Here is a 19983-nt window from a genome sequence, read left to right as displayed (position 1 = left end):
CTTCCCCATTTAAATTCATTGAACTATACAAATTTCTTTAAATATATTTTATTAATAAAAGTATGCCAGTTACTACTATTAGTCATTATCTCCAATAACTGGAATATTTTGCTTATCCACTTTAAATACTATTCAGCATTTTCAGTATTTGATGGCAATTTCAGAATGATTATATTCTTAAAACTTTTCATGCATATTTATAAAAATTCAAATTTTATCTACTGAAGAAATGACCTGGCATTAATCAGGTAAACTTTAACAAGCAGAAAAGCACAAAATTAGTCAAAATGACAATGCTATCATACTTCTACAAATGTAACCAAACCAGATATTCAGGTGTAACACAGGCAAATACATATTATTATTAGTGGGGTAAAATGCAATGTGATGGATGCATATTAAAATCATTTAGAAGTAACCAAGTCTGGATACATGTGACAAAATTTTAGTTATTTACAATTAGATGATTTTAATAGAAAGCATTCAGAACATTTTCAATAACTTTGGAAAGGCTAAATATTGCTTAAAAAATCAGTAAGCCAATAATTCTTTTGATATATAATTTTAGAAATATTCAAAAGCAAGCATACAAACAATATTAAGATTGTTGAAATGTGACAACTGGCTAAACTGACAATGGCATGCAGCTCAATGTTTTGGCAATGGAAAAAAACCCCAAAATTATTCAGTTTATTTAAAAGGTAAATTTAGTTGGCTGATAAGACAGAAAAACCGGAGTACCAGAGAATGTCCTGGAATGACATCATACCTGACGGACGTGTGCTGGATGCCTCTCCATATTGATGCAACTCTAAAAATATATTTTTCATTGTATAAATAAAGCCAGACTTTAAACTAATAATAAATTAACAAAATATACACAAACTACTGGCCCATTTTATTACTTCACTCTTCTGGTAAAGTAACTACTCCCCTAATTAATTGTCCATAGGGTATATATAACACCTGAAAACTATAAATGACAGAAGGAAAAAGAAGTGCTGGAGTTGAGGCAGAGAAAAGGGATGGGTATGCAAAGTTGTTAAAATACTTGGATACTTCTTATTTCTCAAGAAAGCTGACCCAAATGAACAGTAAGAGCATCTTGTCATCTAACCAGGAATGTGTTTATCATTCTTATCTTGGGACAACATACATTTTGTAACCATAAATTCAGATTTTCTGGGACAGTCCAAATTTCAAGTATCTATTCCCTTATTCCCATCAAATTGTTCTGGAAATGCCATTACTTGTGGAACAAAACACATCACTCAAAAGTCAAAAGATTTCTAGAGAGAACAATTCTTATTTTTTCATTTATTAAACTAATTTTAGAACATTACTCTCATGCTCAAAATCTCAGATTAACCTGGTTTTACTTTGATTTTAAAAATCTATCTGAAAAATTAACAAAGCTTTTGACCTAAACATTTTGTAATAATCTTAAGAGTCATTAGAGATTTGACCAGATTCAGTATATTTTATTAAGTACATTTTAAAGTATTTTACTATAGACCATATATTAATGGTTCATTCATTACTAAGTTACTAAACACAACCTACTAAAACATGTGTATTTTATATTCTTATCACTAAAAGAAAAAATTGAATGACCTATAAAGTATATGCAACAAAGAACATGAAGTACAAATGGCTTTTAAACACAAGAGATATGGGGCGCCTGAATGGCTCAGTCAGTTAAGCGTCCGACTTCAGCTCAGGTCATGATCTCACGGTTTGTGGGTTCGAGCCCCACGTCGGGCTCTGTGCTGACAGCTCAGAGCCTGGAGCCTGCTTCAGATTCTGTGTCTCCCTCTCTCTCTGCCCCTCCCTTGCTCACTCTGTCTCTTTCTCTCAAAATAAAATAAAGACATAAAAAAATTTTAGAAAAAAACCCTTAAGAGATATTCAACATCACTCAAAACAAAACTATATTTTAATAACATTTTCTTCCTGTCAGATTAGCAGAAATCCAAATATTTGATAACAGTTTGTAGATACGACTATAGGCCAATAGGCAGTTCCCTAATAGGCTAGTGGAAGCTGGTTTAATCCCTGGGGAGAACAATTTGACAAAAGCTATCAGAATTACAAATGCAAAAATCCTCCGACCCAGTAATCCACCTCTGGGAATGTATTAAACAGCAATGTTGCTCAGACATATGCAAAATGACTTATGTACAAGACTATTAACTATTAAATTATTCCTAATAGCAAAAGATTAGAAGCAACCTAATTGTTTAATAATAGGGAACTGGTTAAATAAGTGATGGTGAATTTATGTGATGTAACTAACACTACACAGCTATTAAAAAGGGTGGGGAGGTGGTGGTGTGTGTCAAGAGGCAATCTATGTACCAACAAGGAAAGATCCTAAACATACGTGGTTAGGTGAGAGAAACCAAGGTTCAAAGTAGTGTATACTATGTAACCTTTTCATGCAAAATGAGGTGGAAGGGGAATAATAATATATAATTTTTACTTCCGTGCATATAAATAAATTCTAGAAAGATAAACTAATAGCATGGTTTCTTTCTTTTTTTTTTTCTTTAATGTTTATTTATTTATTTGGGGGAAGGGGAGGATAGGGTGCACAGCGGAGAGGCAGAGAGAGAAGGAGAGCAAGAGTCCCAAGCAGGCTCCGCACTGACGACGCAGGGGTTGATCCCACAAACCATAAGATCATGACATGAGCTGAAATCAAGAGTCCGATACTTAACTGATGAAGCCACCCAGGCGCCCCATAATAGCATGGTTTCTTATGGGGAATGAGGACTAGGATAGCAGTGGATTAGAAGAGAGATTTCAACTGAATGCCTACCTACATTTCTTGAATTTTGAAACATGGGAATGATTCACCAATTTAAAAATTAAATTCTTATTGTAATAAAAGATAAAACATGACTCCCACTTCTAAGGTGAAGGATAAAGGACCTTCCAGCATGAAATGACTAAAATAATGGACAAAATTTTACAACCATTTTTAAAGACATCAGACAACAAAGTCAGCAATCCCTAAAAAATGGAAACAAACAACGTGAACTATTCAGTTGCTCTAGCTAACTGCATAAAGAAAATTTCCAGGTTGCAACTCAAGAAGGAAGGATCGAGGTAGAGCCTGGCAATCTCTAAGTTGAGGAGATGAGCTGGGTGACCAGGGAGATCAGGTGGCCACAGTGTAGAGAAGAGAGTGATCAGTGACGAGAGGGCTGCACAGAGAAAGGGCTCAAGAACTGCAGAGCACTTCCTCCAGTCCTCACCAGAGTACTGATCTGGGCATGGGTATAAGGGAACTACTCAAATTCACATTTGTGAACCAGTGTGATAGGAAGCAATAGCAGCAGGTCATACAGGGTCAGGAATCGTTTCTGTTCTCATCAAGATGAGTAGAAAAATCTCATAATTCATGAGGCATTAAGTAGTCAGAAGGATTATGCCCTAGACTCAATCCTGTTCTGGCTGTATCTAAAGTTTTATTAATGTTGTTGTTGGTTTTTTTTGTTTGTTTGTTTGTTTTGTTTTTTTGTTTTTTTTTGAGAGACAGAGAGAGAGGGTGCAAGCAGGTTAGGGTCAGAGAGAGGGAGACATAGAATCCGAAGCAGGCTCCAGGCTCTGAGCTAGCTGTCAGCACAGAGCCCGATGCAGGGCTCGAACCCACGAACCTTGAGATCATGACCTCTGCTGAAGCCGGTGCTTAACCAACTGAGCCATTCAGGTGTCCCAGCCTAAAGTTTTAAAAGATCTGAAAGGATTAAATTGCTCTCAAGTAACTTTGAACAAAGTTTAAGAAAAATTCTAAGATACAAAAATATCCAGCATTCAATTAAGGTAAAATTTGTGATGTCTGACAGCCAATTAAAAATAACCAGGCATGCAAGTAAGCAAGAAAATATAATCTAAACTGTATAGAAAAATCAATTAACAATGATACAAAAGAAAAGTGATCCAGAGATGAAAAATATGATAGAATTAGCAGAAAAGACCATTAAAAGTTACTTTTAATTTTATATATTGTATTCTTACGTTCAAAAAAACCAGAGGAAGGACTGGGCATGTTAGGTAGAAACATGGCAGATATAAAAAAGACTCAATTCAGATTTCTAGAGATGAAAACCAAAATACTTCAGAAGAAAAAGTATACCAGAAGTGATTAACAGATTAGACATTGAAGAAAGTAAGATGAGTAAACTTGAAGACACAGCAATAGAAACTAAGATAAAAAAAAATACAGAAGATACAAGACTGAAATAAATGAACAGAGTATCACTGAGCAATGGGACAACTTCAAGGAGCCTAATAATATGTGGAAGTGACAGCATCAAAGGCAGGAGACACAGGAATAGAAAAATAATCTGAAGAGAAAATAGAAAAAATTTTTTCCAAATGTGATGAAAGAAATAGTCTTTTTAACAAATGGCACTGGAAAACTGGGTATCTGTATGCATCTCCCACCTTCATATCTTACCTCCTATACAAAAGCTCGTAGAGTAAATGGATTCTAGAACTAGCTGTAAAGCATAAAACTATACAACTTTTAGGAAAAATTACAGAAGAAAATCTTTATGATTCTAGGTTATACAAAAATATTTTACACAGAATACAAGCATGATCTGTAAAAGAAAACGAAGAAAAACTGGACTTCATCAAAATTAAGAACTGCTGCTCTTTATATTACACCATTAAGAGAATGAAAAGATAAGCCTTTTCACTGTAAGAAAATCCTTACAAATCATAATTCTGATAAAATACTTATATTAAAAAAGCATTAAGAACTCTAAAAAAACAACTAAAAAATAGATGAGATTTGAAAACAAATCATCAAAATAGAAATAAAAAAATAAGCACATGAAAAGATATTCAATATTACATTAAGAAAATGCATATTAAAATCATATTGAGATACCACTCACACCTATTTGAGTGTCTAAAATAATGAGGACTGACCATACCAAAAGTTGGTGAAGATGGGTATACTGATGGGAATGTATATTGGTATAACCACTTCTGAAAATAGTTTGGACACTTCTTTAAAAGTTCCACATGTACCTACCATGACCCAATCCTTCAATCTCAGGTGTTCCCCCAAGGAACTCATGTAAATATTCACAGCACCAATTAAAAGTGTTCCTCAGCCAGTTAATGGATAAACTGGTATAGCCAAGCAATGGAATACTCATCAATAAAAAGGAATCAACTACTAATACACATACAAAGATAGATGAATCCCAAAAGAATTATGCTGAGTGAAAGAAGACATAAAAAAAAAAAACCCCCCCAGCAAAGTAAAGATTCATATTGCACACTTTCATTTATATGAAAATAAGGAAAAAGTAAACTATAGAAACAGATGAAGAGCAGTGCTTGCCAGAAATGCAGAGGAGAAATTTCTGGATATGATGTGTGTGCGCGTGCGTGTGTATGTGTGTGTGTGTGTGTAGTATGTGTGTATGTTGTCTTGATTGTGCTAATGGTTTCACGGGTATATATGTGTATGTGTCTACATTTATTAAATTGAACACTTTAAAAATATGCTATTTACAGAAGTTTTATCTCAAAGGTATTTTTTAAAATTTTGTTTTTAAAGAGAGAGCAAGAGCAAGGGAGGGGCAGAGAAAGGGAGAGAGAATCACAGCAGGCTTCATGTTCAGCATGGAATTTAACATGGGGCTTGGTCTCACAACTGTAAAATCATGACCTGAGCCAATATCAAGAGTTGGACACTTAACCAATAGAGCTGCACAGGCACACCACAAAGATAAGCTTTAAAAATTTTTTTATGTTTTTTATTTATTTTTGAGAGACAGAGAGAGACAGTGCGAGCAGGGGAGGGTTAGAGAGAGGGAGATACAGAATCCGAAGCAGGCTCCAGGCTCTGAATTAGCTGTCAGCACAGAGCCCGAAGCAGGGCTCAAACCCCTGAACCGTGAGATCATGACCTGAGCCGAAGCCGGTCGCTTAACCAACTGAGCCACCCAGGCACCCTGATATATTTTAAAAGTAAAGATAAAAACTGTAAAAGTATGGGGCACCTGGGTGGCTCAGTCAGTTAAGTGTTTGACTCTTGGCTTCAACTCAGGTCATGATCACATGACATGAGTTCATGGCCTGTGCCAGGCTCTGCACTGAGGTGTAACACTTGCTTTGGATTATCTCTCCCTCTCTTTCCGTCCCTCCACCCCCTCAAAAATAAATAAATGTACATTTTTTTGAATATGTAAAAGTACTGAAAAAATTAAGTACTGCACAGGATTATGCTGGGCCTATCCAAATGACAATAATTAATAGGAGAAAATAAATGAATGAAATGGCTGGAGAAACAGCTCTACCATGACCCTTATGTTATATCAGAAGATGGCTGGTAATTTGTTTGAGAATATGTTGTTTGAACATAGAGCAAGGGTTTCTCACACACCCTCAGCCTCAACACGTATTTTCAGGTCCATCTGAATTTGCGATCAGAATGAATGACAAGGTGGTGAATGCAGCAATCATAGTTGCTATGAAGTTCACTATGACAATAGCAGGAAGATTAAGGGAGGATGTTATTTTTCTAAAGATTTTCCAGGTTACATGCACTCATCTTAGTGAAATGATGCCACACACACATTTTGAGATGAGCAGGGAGGCTAGAATATGCTTGGCTAAAAAAAACCTTATGAGACAATTCACACTCCTATTTGGTAAATATCCATCTGTGGGCCACACACTTAAGCTTCCATCAAAAAATTTATTTTAAAAAATCTATTCAAGGCACCTGGGTGGCTAGCTCAGTCGGTTGAGCGTCCGACTTTGGCTCAGGTCACGATCTCACAGTTTGTGGGTTTAAGCCCCGCATCAGGCTCTGTGCTGACAGCTAGCTCAGAGCCTGGAGCCTGACTTCAGATTCTGTGTCTCCCTCTCTCTCTGCCCCTCCCCTGCTCTCGCTGTCTCTCTCTCTCTCTCTCAAAAATAAATAAAACCTTAAAAAAAAATATCTATTCAACTACCCTTTCAAATTTATACTAATAATAATTATTCTCAATTTACATCACATTTTATTCATTGGTTCACACAAAACCTACTTATTTTATTTCTTTTAATAATGTGACAAATAGCCATAACTTATACTCAAAACAATCTAGAACCCTAAGTGGGCCTCCTGCTCTCATTCCATCCATTCCATCACTCTGGCTTCCCCAGGAAGGGTAATCTTTATCCTGAATCTTGTGCTCATTAACACCTTGCTTTCCTTTTGTATAGTTTTATTGTGCATATATAAGCATTCTTTAAAACTATGTATTTAAACATAAAAGTAGCATCACACTACAGCATACGATATTTTGATATTTACATGCTTGTTAAGATGTTTCCAGCTATACACACATACGAATTGCCCTAGGAAATTATGGTGTTTGGATATATGTGAACACTCAACTCTGATAATGCTGAACTTTCCCCTACCCACTATGCTTATACCATTTACACCATCACTAGACATGTAGAAGAGATACTGTAGAATCATGTGTACATGTTTCGCCAACCGAATAAAATGGTATTTCACACTGTGATTTTCAGTATCTCTTCATACATCCATTGATACTGTGTCTCCTTTTACTTGATCTGTGTATGTAAAATGACAGGAACACAACTTCATATGTTGTCCACATTTAATAAACAGTTTCATTCACTGAATAGTCTCCCCTCGCTGAAAGATGTATCATCTTATCAAAGAAGTACATGTGTTAGGTCTCTCTCTGAACGCTTTATTCCACTGATCATTCTATCTGTTCCTAGGCCAATACCATGGTACTTAATTCCTACATATGGGTAATGCCACATTCCTACTTTTCTGCCTCAAAAGTGTCTTGGCTATTTATCCTATCAAATACTATGAACCTTATTGGAATTTGTATTGAATTTCACTAAATCTAAAAGTTTTTGAGGAAAACTAACATCTTCACAATATTGTATTCCTGTCCATGAGCATGATATATTTACTTAGATCATCACTGTGTGTGTGTGTGTGTGTGTGTGTGTGTGTGTGTGTGTGTGTAGAGGCCTGGAATATTTTTGTTAGATTTATTCATAGACATAAATATGACATTCTCTGACTACTGCAAATGATGCTTGTCTTAGTTACATTTCTTGACGTTTGTTGATGACATACAGAAATGGAGGTAACTTTTGTATATTAATCTTATTTTCAAGTATCTTGCTAAACTCTTATTGCTAATAATTTATAGATTTGGGTGTTCCATGCAAAAAAAAATTCATGCTACTTAAAAATACTAAGTTTTACTTTTCTCCTTTCCAAACTTTCTGCTTCTATAATTTAGTCTTTTTGTACCTATGAAATTCTCAATAAAATATTAAATAGAAATAGTGTTAGTGAACATCAATCTCCTAGTTTTTATTTTTTTAACTAGGTAAAGACTTTATTAATAATTCTTTAAACTTTATATTCTAGCTCCTTTGGCTTAACTAAGTACAAACAAATAATTGTGCACAAGCAATAACTAAAAAGCAAATTTTAAAATACTATAGGTTGCTATATTTCAACATATTATATATTCATCCTAAACAAAAAATTTAAAGCAGCCAAATTATTGAAGTTTTATTTTTTAAACAAATTTAGTCAACTGTTTGCTAATTATTGGAAGCCTCACTAAAATTCTGAACAAGATCACCCTTCTTCCCAATAGCAAGTGGTGCTTTTCCATCCAGCCACTGTGGCATCCCTTACCTCCGCAGCACCAACGTAGTCTAAATGCTGGGCGGCATTTCTGTCGGCTGCTATATCTTGGCATGGCTGGTAACGGGAATAATGTTTGCTTCTAGAGATGTCTGAACATTAGGATTATTAAAGTAAATAATCATTCCCTAGTCTGCAAATATACTTACCTCCTCAATATCAGAGATACTGTTCATTCTTAGTTTCTTTAAGGAGTACTGAAAAATGTTATCACTTACTCTAACAGACACTTGTTCTGTCATCTGTTGCTCTATATACCATCAGAGGGCAGTTCCTTTTTACCCATGTGCAATGATGTCTGAAGTCTGGCAAGCTTCTCTTAGTTTATGATAGGTTCTTACATTTTGTTGGAGTGGAAATGAGGCTTTGAGGGGGAGGGGAGCTGCACCCAAATGGTCTTAGGCAGACCAGCTGAGAGTTCAGTTTCTGATGTTAAAGAAAATGATTCTAATATTCAACTATTCAGAATAGTATTTTCAAAAAATTAAGATTAAGGAATTTCCCTCTTGTTCTCAGTTTACTTATCTTTAAAAAATCATGAATGTGTATTAAATATCAAATTCTGCATTGAGGTTTTTCTCTTTATATCTGTTAATGTGTTTGGTTACATATATTGATTTCCAATATGAAACCATCCTAGCACACATGAGACAAATCCAACTTGGACATATCTTGTTATCTTTCTAATATAACATGAAATTTCATTTGCTAACATTTTGTTGAAAAATTTTATATGCATATCCTTGAAGGAAATTGAACTAGAATTTCATTTATTTTTGGGGCCTAGGTAATGGTGGCCTTAAAGATGAATAAGAGCATTCTTATCAGTTTGACTTTAATGAACAAATGGAATTATGAACAGCCTTTGGGAGCCAAACCTTTCTGTAAGTTGAAGAACTTCAGAAATAGCTACAACTTCTAATTCACCTTGGTCTTACATTTAAAATGACAGATCCTTAGGTCTCATGAAAAATTTTGGATTTTTAATAAGCACCTCAAATGATTCTGATAAAAATGATCTACTGTTCATGCTTGGAAAACCACCACCTGGCAGGGGGAGCTCCTGGCTTCCCTTTGCTCTCCCAGTAGTTCAGAGGAAGAGTTAAGATAAGCCCACCAGGACTACATGATGGAGCTCCCATTGGAAGAGCGGAAGAGGCTCAATGCTCTTGCCTCTACATAACTTCTCTTAGGAAAGATGACCATAGTGTGCTCAGGACAGTCACTGGTAATGCCTATTGTTCCAACATAATTAGTAATCATTTCCTCACTCACTTTAAACACTTTAGGTATGTTTTATTTAGCTCTCCTTTGGAAACTTTCATATTATAGTCTCTTTCCTATCATGGGATAGGCCCATGGACAGCCTCAGGCTTGAATGACCTCTCCTAACCCATTAAATCTTTTCTCCCAGTTCTAAAGGCTAGTAAAAGAGTTTGAGAAGGCATGGGATGGGAATAAATTTATGCCTAAGATGGGACTAAATATAATGGCATTTCACACTATTCATTAAAAAAATTTTTTTAAATCTATTTTTGAGAGAGAGACAGAGACAGAGACAGAGACAGTGTGAGCAGGGGAGGGTCAGAGAGAGGGAGGCACAGAATCGGAAGACAGGCTCCAGGCTCTGAGCTAATTGTCAGCACAGAGCCTAACATGGGGCTTGAACTCACAAACTATAAGATCAAGACACTTAACCGACTGCCATCCAGGCACCCCCATTTCACACTATTCATACCAGTTCACAAGGTACAGCAACTACAAAGGAATTTGAGCCAAAGTGCTAATATTTAACATATCAAGATTATAAAAATTTATCTTGCCTGTAAAAGTCCATGACAGCCTTGGTAAACTGGTAATAATCCTAGTTTAAACCATGGGATGTGGGCGGGGGGAACTTCCTAACTCACATTTAAAATAAAAATAATAAATAAATCTTAGATTCTACTTTTCCATACTACTCAGGTCCAAATGGAAATGTGCCAATTGAGAAATGCAGGTGGTCTGAAAGGTACTTGTGATGTGAAATGTCTAATTTCAAATACCCATTTCTTTCATGATTCTTTTCTCTGAAGACAAGGTTTCTACCTTCACCTCAACCAAAGTTCATTACAAGCCTATTTATTTTCAGAAGTCAAATATACAAAATAAAATTCGTAAGTAAATATTCTGTCCTATTGAAGGAGGATGGTTGTGGAGTAGGAGGACCCTAAGCTTGCCTTATTCTATGAATACAACTACGTAACAATCAAATCATCCTAAGTACACTAGAAATCTACCTGAAGAGTGGCAAAACAAATTCCACAACTAAAGGTAGAGAAGAGGCCACAGTAAAGAAGGTAGGAGCTACAGAGACAAGACCTGGAGAGAAAGGAGTCCTGGCCATTGCAGTGGGGAGGGAGCCATGGTCATGGAGGAGGGAAGAGACAGACAAGCACACAGGGAAGCAAATGGGGAAAATGAATCCCTGTAGCAATTTGCTTGGAAAGGGAGAGTATCCAAATTTCATGAGTTCTTGCAACCAGTGAGGCCTAAATAAAGCCTGGAGTTGTCAGGGTTATTAGCATGCTTACCTCTGAGAGAACTCAGAGCTATCCTATCCTTCAATGAACAATGTAAAACAGACATTCAACATGTTACTTCAAAGAATTATATGGAAATATAAAAACCAGACTTTTAAGTTCTCATATTGAAAATAAGACCACTGGCAATATCTTATGTAAAAACTTGTAATTTTGTTATTCATGAAACAATAAATTTGAATAAAGTTGAATTAAAGGCATCAATCTGAAATAAGGCTAGATATTTCCTCTGTCTACATTATCTAGGTCTGAAAACCCTCCCCTCAGTTCCAACACCCCCACCATGATTGCTAAATCTTTTTCTGCAATTGCTTTTTTACTTTTCTTTCTCTACAATTCTGTTACACCACCACTACCTCATCATCACTATCACAATAATAGCAGCAGCTATGTGTTGAGTGCTATGAGCCAGGCACTGCTATGAGAGTATGAATTAACTCATTTAATCCTCATAACATCTTATGAGAAAATAAATATTATCCCTAACTACATACATGAGACAATGAAGCACAAGAGAGGCTAAGCTAGTAAGTGGCAGCATTGATATTTGAACTCAGTGTTAACTTTCCATTAGAGTTGTCTCACAAATCACCTCCTCACACCTCCAAAATTCTGCTTCCGGGTTACACAATATCACTTCTCTCCTTTTGGAAGTTCACTTAACACGATGAATCTAGATGATAAGTGTCATTAAAACATTCCCCTGTTCAATAATAATCTTTATCTAAAAGTTACTTATAAAAATCAGGTCAAATGTGTACAAACCAGGTATTAAAGATTTTTCTCAATCTATACCCATCCTCTCTTTCTGGCCACATTCCCAATTTAGCCCATCACATGAATAATAAGCAAGAGCTAATTGGAGCTATATCTTATCCTCTCACAGGGCCTAATACAATGCCCAGAACATGCCAGGTGTCAAAAATGTTTGCTACATTAATTGCTAAGGTTCACTGTACTCACAAAGACATTTCTTTATTTCTTCCTGTATAAGATCGTTTTAACTGTTTAAAAAGTCAAAAATTCACTCATGACAAAATAAGATAATTCAGAATATTGAAATCATAGTTTTCTCTTTAGCAAAAAAAGTAGCCACTGGCAGTAACACCCAACAGTGTGATTAAAGAACATATTTTTAATATTACCAAGAATTTTATTACTAACCTGTTGAGGAGTTATGGTATCTCTATAGCTTGGTAAAATTTTTAGGGTGACACTTCCACTAATATTTTTCAGTAATTCTTGTAATTCCTTTGGATTGTTTCCAACCTCATGGCCATTGACTTCTTTAATGATATCTCCCACATGAAGCAGACCTTGTCGATCTATCATTCCTCCATGAAGGATTCGGGCAATTACCAGGTCATTATTTTCAACCCTAAATGTTACACCCTAAAGGAAACAAAATAATATAATTATCAATGGTTTAAATCATTAGAAACAAATCTTAAATATTTATAAATATGTATATAAGAAAATGATTCTAAAAGTAGGTAAGTGAATTGTTCCTACTTTTCCATGTTCCCTCCTCTCCCAATATTCTATTTTTAAAAAATATTTTTTTAATGTTTACTTATTTTTGAGAGAGAGAGAGAGAGAGAGAAGGAAGGGGAGGAGGGGGCAGAGGATCTGAAGTGGTCTCAGTGCAGGGCTCAAACTTGAACTTGCCAACTGTAAGATCATGACCTAAGTCAAAGTCAGACACTTAACTGACAGAGCCACCCAGGCACTCCACCTCTCTCAATATTCTAATCTTATTAAACCACGAGCAACTGTACTGACATACACCACACTCCATAAAAAAGGACTTCAAGGGGAATTTCATTCTACAGAATAAAAAGAAGCTCAAAGGAGAAGAAAAAGTATTTATGCATTCTAATGGCCTTATTCCCAGCTTTTTTCATATAGTTGGAACCTAGAAATAATAGTTTTAGAAAGGAATAGAAAGCTTCCCTACTTACAGAGTTACCATGCCTTCATTGTTAAATAACTTTCTTCTGTATTTTGATACTATAATTAGCAAGCAACTTGAGTTCATTTCTTCAAAGGGTATAGGAAGAAATGGAGTATCGTTATCGCCTATAATTCTTGCTGACCATTAGCAAACTTCTGGCCTCTATTTCAGTTTAATTGGTTTTTTGGGGGGGGTTAATTTTGTATGCTATATTAAGTTGAGAGAGCTTCAGTTGTGTATTTATGCACAAGCCAAAAACACTGATAAAACAGATAAATGTGAATTAAAATTTTCGTAATAATACAAATTAGGAAAAAGAGTAAAATGAGAGAGTGAATAAACCACAAATATGTCAGATTTCAAATTTTAAAAGGCATTGATATATCTACTCACCAATGGCTCCCCAGCTCTTTTGTGAATACCAAGAATACGAATGGCATCTACTGGTAATAACTGATTATTGATAGAAGAATTATTCATTTCCGGGCTTGATGGAGGTGAATCATAACATTTTGATGCCACAATATCATGGGCCTCCAAGAGGGACTATAAGGATTCAAAACAGCTTGTGGTTATTAATGACTAATGAAATAAGTTATTAAAAAATAAGAGTTAATTAGCCAAGTGGAATGCTAAAACATTCCAAGGCACACATTATTAAATTCTAAAATATGAGTTAAATCAAAGGCAACAAAACCTTTTAAAGAAATATAAATAGTTTCAGTAACACAAATAGTGTTATATTCCTTGTTTTAAAAGATTTGGAGAGATTGATGGAGTTTTAGAATATTTTTTTAAAGTGCTCAGTGGAAACTGAACCCTAGTCTTCAAAAGTGTGGTGCGCAGAAGGCACTGGCTTTCACTGCTGCCATTATCATCAGCAATTACCATCATTCAATATTTATCATCAATCCCCATTTATTAGGTATCATACAAATTCAAATGGTACAGACCCTCATTTTTACTCTAAAATTGTTATGTCAGTAATACCATAGATTCTTTACATGTACAAAATGTCTGCTAAAGAGATATCCAATAGAAAATGGATAAATATCTGCAGATCAGTGATGAGAGACGTTCTATTCCCGAGAAAGGCTTAGTCTATAAAATATATATTTTAAGGGGGAAAAAACCTAAAGAATTAGAGATGATTCTGAATACAGTTTTACCTCCCACATTTACTATGTATGTGCTATCACCAAGGATGACTTTGATCTAGCATTCTAGGAATTTCTTATAATTTTTTGTGTATTTATTTTAGTTTTTCATTTTTACTGTAATTGTGTATATTCAACATAAAATTGAGTTAAAAAATTAAGTTTTTGAGTGGATGCAATGCAAGTTCAAAGACAAATCAAAACAGAAGGAAGAAAATGTCAACAGATTCAGAATAGAAGCAATCAGGATATGAGCTTAATTGGTAATTTCTGGTCACTGCATGAAAATATGCTGTAAGTGACTAAAGCAAATTTCAAAAAGAAAAAGTCACAAATCCATATGTAAAGATTATTCCTATAAAAGCTGTAAGTTGCTGAAACCTCTAACCTGGGCTGCTTGGTTTTCACCTTATGCTCTCTCCTTTGGGCAGTGTCAACTACTCCTGTGACTGCACTACTGCTTATATATTGATAACCTCCAGAACTCTCATGAGCTTCAGAGCCACAATCTGAATATTTGTGCACAACTAGCCAAAGTCATAACTTGAAAATCAAAAAGAGTAAGGATTGTAGAAGATTGAAACATACTGCATTAATGCAAAATCTGTAACTGCACAATTCTATTTAAAAAACAGAAGGACTGAAAAACTCATCTGTTACCATTTGAGACTGCTATTTTAAACAATTCTTTACTTTGAAAATTGGTAAAAGGAAGGATCAGACATTTCTCTGACTTTTCAGTATGATATGCATTTTGGGGTAACTAATAACCCAGTTGATGAGGAAAAACTCTCTTTTTCATATGAGAACAGCAACTATAAAATGTAGAATGAGAGAATCTGAAAAATGTCATTTTGAAGCCTCTAATGGAAATATTGACTCAGGAAAGCATTAATTTGTATTGATAAGTAGATAAATGGTTGAACAGGAAATAGCATTTGTATAATGCTAGAACAGTAACGCACTAGATTATGTCCTAATGAAGAATATTTCAAAGGAAGATTGAACTTTTTTCCCTTAATCAAGGGGCCAATCTCAGCATCAATAATGGTGGGCTAACTAGGTGTCACACATCTGATGTAGTTTAATTCATGTGGTAGCACATCACTAATGATGCATTCTAGTTCCAAATAATTAACTTGAATCATCAATCTTTTAGATAGAACTCTTGTTTACAGGAAATAAAAGGGAAACTAAACAACACAGCAAAGAGACTACTGGATTCATCCAGATAGGGGGATATTCTGCAGGGCAGTGGCCTGGTCTCTTAATAGGTCAACATCATAATAGAGGGAGAAAGAATGGTCCAACCAAATGCCACCGATGGGTCTAGGATGGAAACCCATATTTACAAACCAGCTGTAAAGAATATTTTGTTATCAAATGAAGATGCTTGAATGGAATATGCATATTACATGAGATAAAGATTCACTGAAATGGAAAAGTAGAAATCAATGACTGAAAAAAAAAGGTAAGTTACAAAATACCTTGTGCAAAAGGATCTCAATTAGTAAGAAAAAAATGTATATTTATGCATAGAAAAGTATGGAGGAATATGCACTATTATATAGTACATTGTATATAGTATTATATAGTACAGTAATGATCTGGGTACTAAGAATGCAATGTCTTAATTTTTAAATATTTGCTTGTCAGTATTTGCTAATTATATTTACTGAACTTCATATAAACTCATATACTTATTAAATCTTATATATTCATGAAAAATATACAGCATGCCTGAAAGCTCTACCAGATGCTTCTGAAGTATCACGAACTCAACTTGGCCAGTTACCTTAACATTAACATATCAGTTTCTTCTAAAGTGTTCCTTATCTCAGTGCGGACCATCCATTATTTTTCAGAAATTCTATCCTTGTCAACTTCCCACACCCCTCTTCTGTAACTATCATGTGTAACCAATCACCAGGTCCCCTCTCATGGTATCCTACTGTCCTCAGGATAAGGTCCAAATAGTTTACTCTGACTTATAAGATCTTAATCAATTAGTACCAACAAAAGATGTCTCTGAAAACTGTCCATTTTTTTTGTACTTAAGATACTGATTCATGGAGAAATCATCTCACTATAAACCTTCATATTTTGCAGCCACATAGTTGAAGGGTCACAGAAAGTCCCTAAGAAAAAGCAAAGGGGTTTTGCCACTTGATTTTCAATGTTAAGATTTGCAATGAAAGCAGGTGACACTTTATTCTTCTATCCCAGCATTACATATTGAATAGTCCATTCTTTCTCCCCTAAAGTGCAGTATCTCTGTCACAAATCAAGCTGCCATATAAATGTGGCTGTGTTTCTGGGATTTTTATTCTCTTCCATTGATCTGTATTTCAAATACTATCCCAATCTACACTTAATTATGGGCTTATAAGAAATCTCCCCACCTCCTTCCCTTCCTCTTTTGAAATGGACTTTTTGTTAAACAGAATAACTCTTCACTGACATAGGCCAATGCTTCGATTATGCTTATTTTTTTGCACCTGTGGAGGATATGTTATGGATAAGTTTCTATTCTTATATAGTTCTCTTTTATTCCAAGGTCATCAATTGCATCTCAGTCTCAGAAGCAATACTGCAACAGCTTTAATAAGGAGGGCTGTGAAACTGGTAGTGAGGAAAAAAAAAATCCATTATCACAGTAAGAAAAACATCTTTAGCATGTGGTGTGATGGTGAATCAAAGCTGTTTTTAATTACATAAAGGAAAATCCATTCTGATGTCTTTTTGCTATACCTTTATATACTGTGTTTTAGTAATGTGTGTCTTTTTTCTATCTTTAACATATAAGGATATTAAAATACCCAAGTTGGAATTTACATATTTACAAACTATGGCTCTAAAAAATCTTAAATATATCACCTTAAACTGGAACTTAACTAATAAAAGAGAATACTCTGGGAATACAGGGGAATTGGAAAGCAGAGTAACAGGCAAAGCTTACCTGGAAGTGAGGCTCTTTGAGTATACCAACCAGTTCTGCCACATTTTCATCCACATTTATTAAAGGAGTGATATCTTCAAGAATTTCATTGACTAATTCTAAGTTATTGTCACTGACAGCTTCTAGTTTTGAATCTTCTAGCCTCTCATGAGCCTGAAAAGATAACTTACATTAGTCATATCACATACTGTTTTGCTCCAGACCAGGGTTATCTTCTTGATTTCTTCTTCATAAAGAACATTAAAATAAAAAATACTACTCCAAGGTTTGATTCACTGAAATCAAATTTAATTGTCTAATCAAAGGCAATGTATAGATTCTGTAGTATGTGTTATTGTGCAATATAATAAATCTTGGCTTCTATTCCTGTCATAGAAAACTTGTTTTTATAATTAAACCATGAAAAAATTGAATAGGTCAGGGGCACCTGGATGGCTCAATTGGTTGAACATCCAACATTGGTTCATGTCATGACCTCACAGTTCATGAGTTCCAGCCCCACATCGGGCTCTGTGCTAAAATAACAGAGCCTGGAGCTGCTTCAGACTCTCTCCTCCCTCTCTCTCTCTCCTTCTCCCTCCCTCCCTCCCTCCCTCCCTCCCTCCCCCTCTCTCTCTCTCTCTCTCTCTCTCTCTCTCTCTCTCTGTCTCTCCACCACCTGTTCTCTCCCTATCTCCGTCTCACTTTCTCTCTCAAAAATAAACCTTAAAAATTTTTTTAATTCAATAAAAAAAAAAGAAAAAGAAAAAAACAAGTAGGTCAGAGGGCAATTTAAAAACAATTTCTAGCCAATATAAATTTCTCATGACTTTCTAGTCTAGGCTCAAACTCTAGATGCTGCTTATGCTTTATGAAAATAAATGATTATGAATAAAAATTTAAAAAGTAGGAATATAATTACTATGTGGACTGCCATCAAAAAATAATAAAAAACCATTCAAGAGCACCAGAATCCTAAAGCTACCATTTTCTAATTTTGAATATTAGCAAAATGTCAATTCAGGGAAAGCAGCTCTTGAACTGGACCTTGAAAGACTGTATGATTTTGATAGGGAAGTGATCCTGTCATATTTCTATATCTTAAGTTGCTTTTTTTTTTTTTAAGTATCACAATCTTTTCCATGGAAAATGGACCATGAATCACACTGTCAGAGAAGAAAATTAGTAGCCCTAATTATCCTTCAATAGTGAAGGTAAACAAGAGTTTTAAATTCAAGCTGGAAGGGCACCTGGATGTCTCAGTTGGTTGAGCATATGACTGTTTTGGCTCAGGTCATGATCCTAGGGTTTTGGGATCAAGCCTGCACTGGACTCCACACTGAGCCTGGAGCCTGCTTAAGATTTTCTCACCTTCTCTCTCTCCTTCCCTAACTTTATTCCTTCTGCCTCTCTCTCTGCTTGAACATTTGCAAAATCGCTCTCAAAAAATTTTTTTTTCAAAATGGAAATGAATGGTAAGCATTCTCCCCCCTTTTTTTTAATGTTTATTTATTTCAAGAGAGAATGAGCAAGTAGGGGGTGTGCAGAGGGGAGAGAGAAAGCATCCCAAACAGGCTCTGCATTGTCAACACAGAGCCCTGATGTGAGGCTCAAACCCACAAACTGTGAAATCATGACCTGAACTGAAAGCTACAGTCAGAAGCTCAACCGACTGAGCCACCAAAGTGCCCAGCATTCTCCCTCTTTTAAGTGCTCTTTGTTTTTCTGATAAATGGTTGCTATCTCATTTTAAAGATAGGCAGAGCGGGGAGGAGGGAAGATGGTGGAGAAATAGGAAGTTCTGTATATCCCACCTGCATCTCTCAAAGAAGGGCTGAAGCCAAAGGACTCTGAATTGCAAAAGTCTGGGGGGGAAAGAGACGGAGTCCACTAAGAGGACAGCCTCCTTGGGCTACCTCAAGAAACAAACCAAAGTACACATGGTAGAAAGTCCCAAATAAAACTATAAGATATAAGCAATATAACTGACCAAGAATTTAGAACAATAGTCATAAAATTAATTGCTGGTCTTGAAAAAGGCATGGAAGACACCAGAGATGCAATTGCTACAAAGATTATGGACCTTAAAAATAGTTACGATGAATTTAAAAATGCCATAAATGAGGTGCATAATAAAATGGAGGCAGCCACTGCACAGATTGAAGAGGCAGAGAGAATAGGTATACTAGAAGACACAATTATAGAAAAAGAGGAAGCCGAGAAAAAGAGAGATAAATTGATCCAGGAGCATGAAAGGAGAATTCGAGAACTAAGTGATAAATCAAACAGAACAATATCCATATCATAGAATTCCTTAAGAAGAAAAGAGAGAGAAAGGGGCTGAAGGGATACGTGAACAAATTACAGATAAGAACTTCCCCAATCTGGGGAAGGAAACAGACAATGAAATCCAAGAGGCACAGAGAACTCCCATCAGAGAAAAACTTGAATCAACACTCTGCACAACATTCCGTAGTGACAATGGCAAAATATAAGAATAAAGAGAGAATTCTGAAAGCAGCAAGGGATAAAAGGGCCTTAACATACAAAGGGAGACACATCAGGGTAGTAACAGACCTATCTACTGAAACTTGGCAGGCCAGAAAGGAATGGCAAGAAAT

The 19983-nt window shown here is 35.4% G+C and overlaps 1 protein-coding gene across 3 annotated transcripts in view; it reads right to left on the bottom strand.

Annotated features, from left to right (window-relative positions):
- MPP6 (membrane palmitoylated protein 6) overlaps nt 1–19983 on the bottom strand; it is a 96406-nt gene that overhangs the window by 25262 nt on the left and 51161 nt on the right. For 2 of the 3 annotated variants that reach the window (XM_029930288.1, XM_029930298.1), the window contains exons 3-6: nt 17384–17536; nt 13661–13813; nt 12478–12705; nt 770–811 (exon numbers count right to left, since the gene is read on the bottom strand). In XM_029930288.1, the coding sequence (XP_029786148.1) occupies nt 770–811; nt 12478–12705; nt 13661–13813; nt 17384–17536 (576 nt within the window). The remainder of the gene's footprint in view (nt 1–769; nt 812–12477; nt 12706–13660; nt 13814–17383; nt 17537–19983) is intronic. The other variant, XM_029930308.1, reaches the window with a different exon arrangement.

This window comes from Suricata suricatta, chromosome 2 (assembly GCF_006229205.1).
Source record: "Suricata suricatta isolate VVHF042 chromosome 2, meerkat_22Aug2017_6uvM2_HiC, whole genome shotgun sequence".
NCBI classification, from domain to species: domain Eukaryota; kingdom Metazoa; phylum Chordata; class Mammalia; order Carnivora; family Herpestidae; genus Suricata; species Suricata suricatta.
The sequence above is the reverse complement of the archived record's forward strand: the minus strand, read 5'-3'. Positions and strand labels throughout refer to the sequence as shown.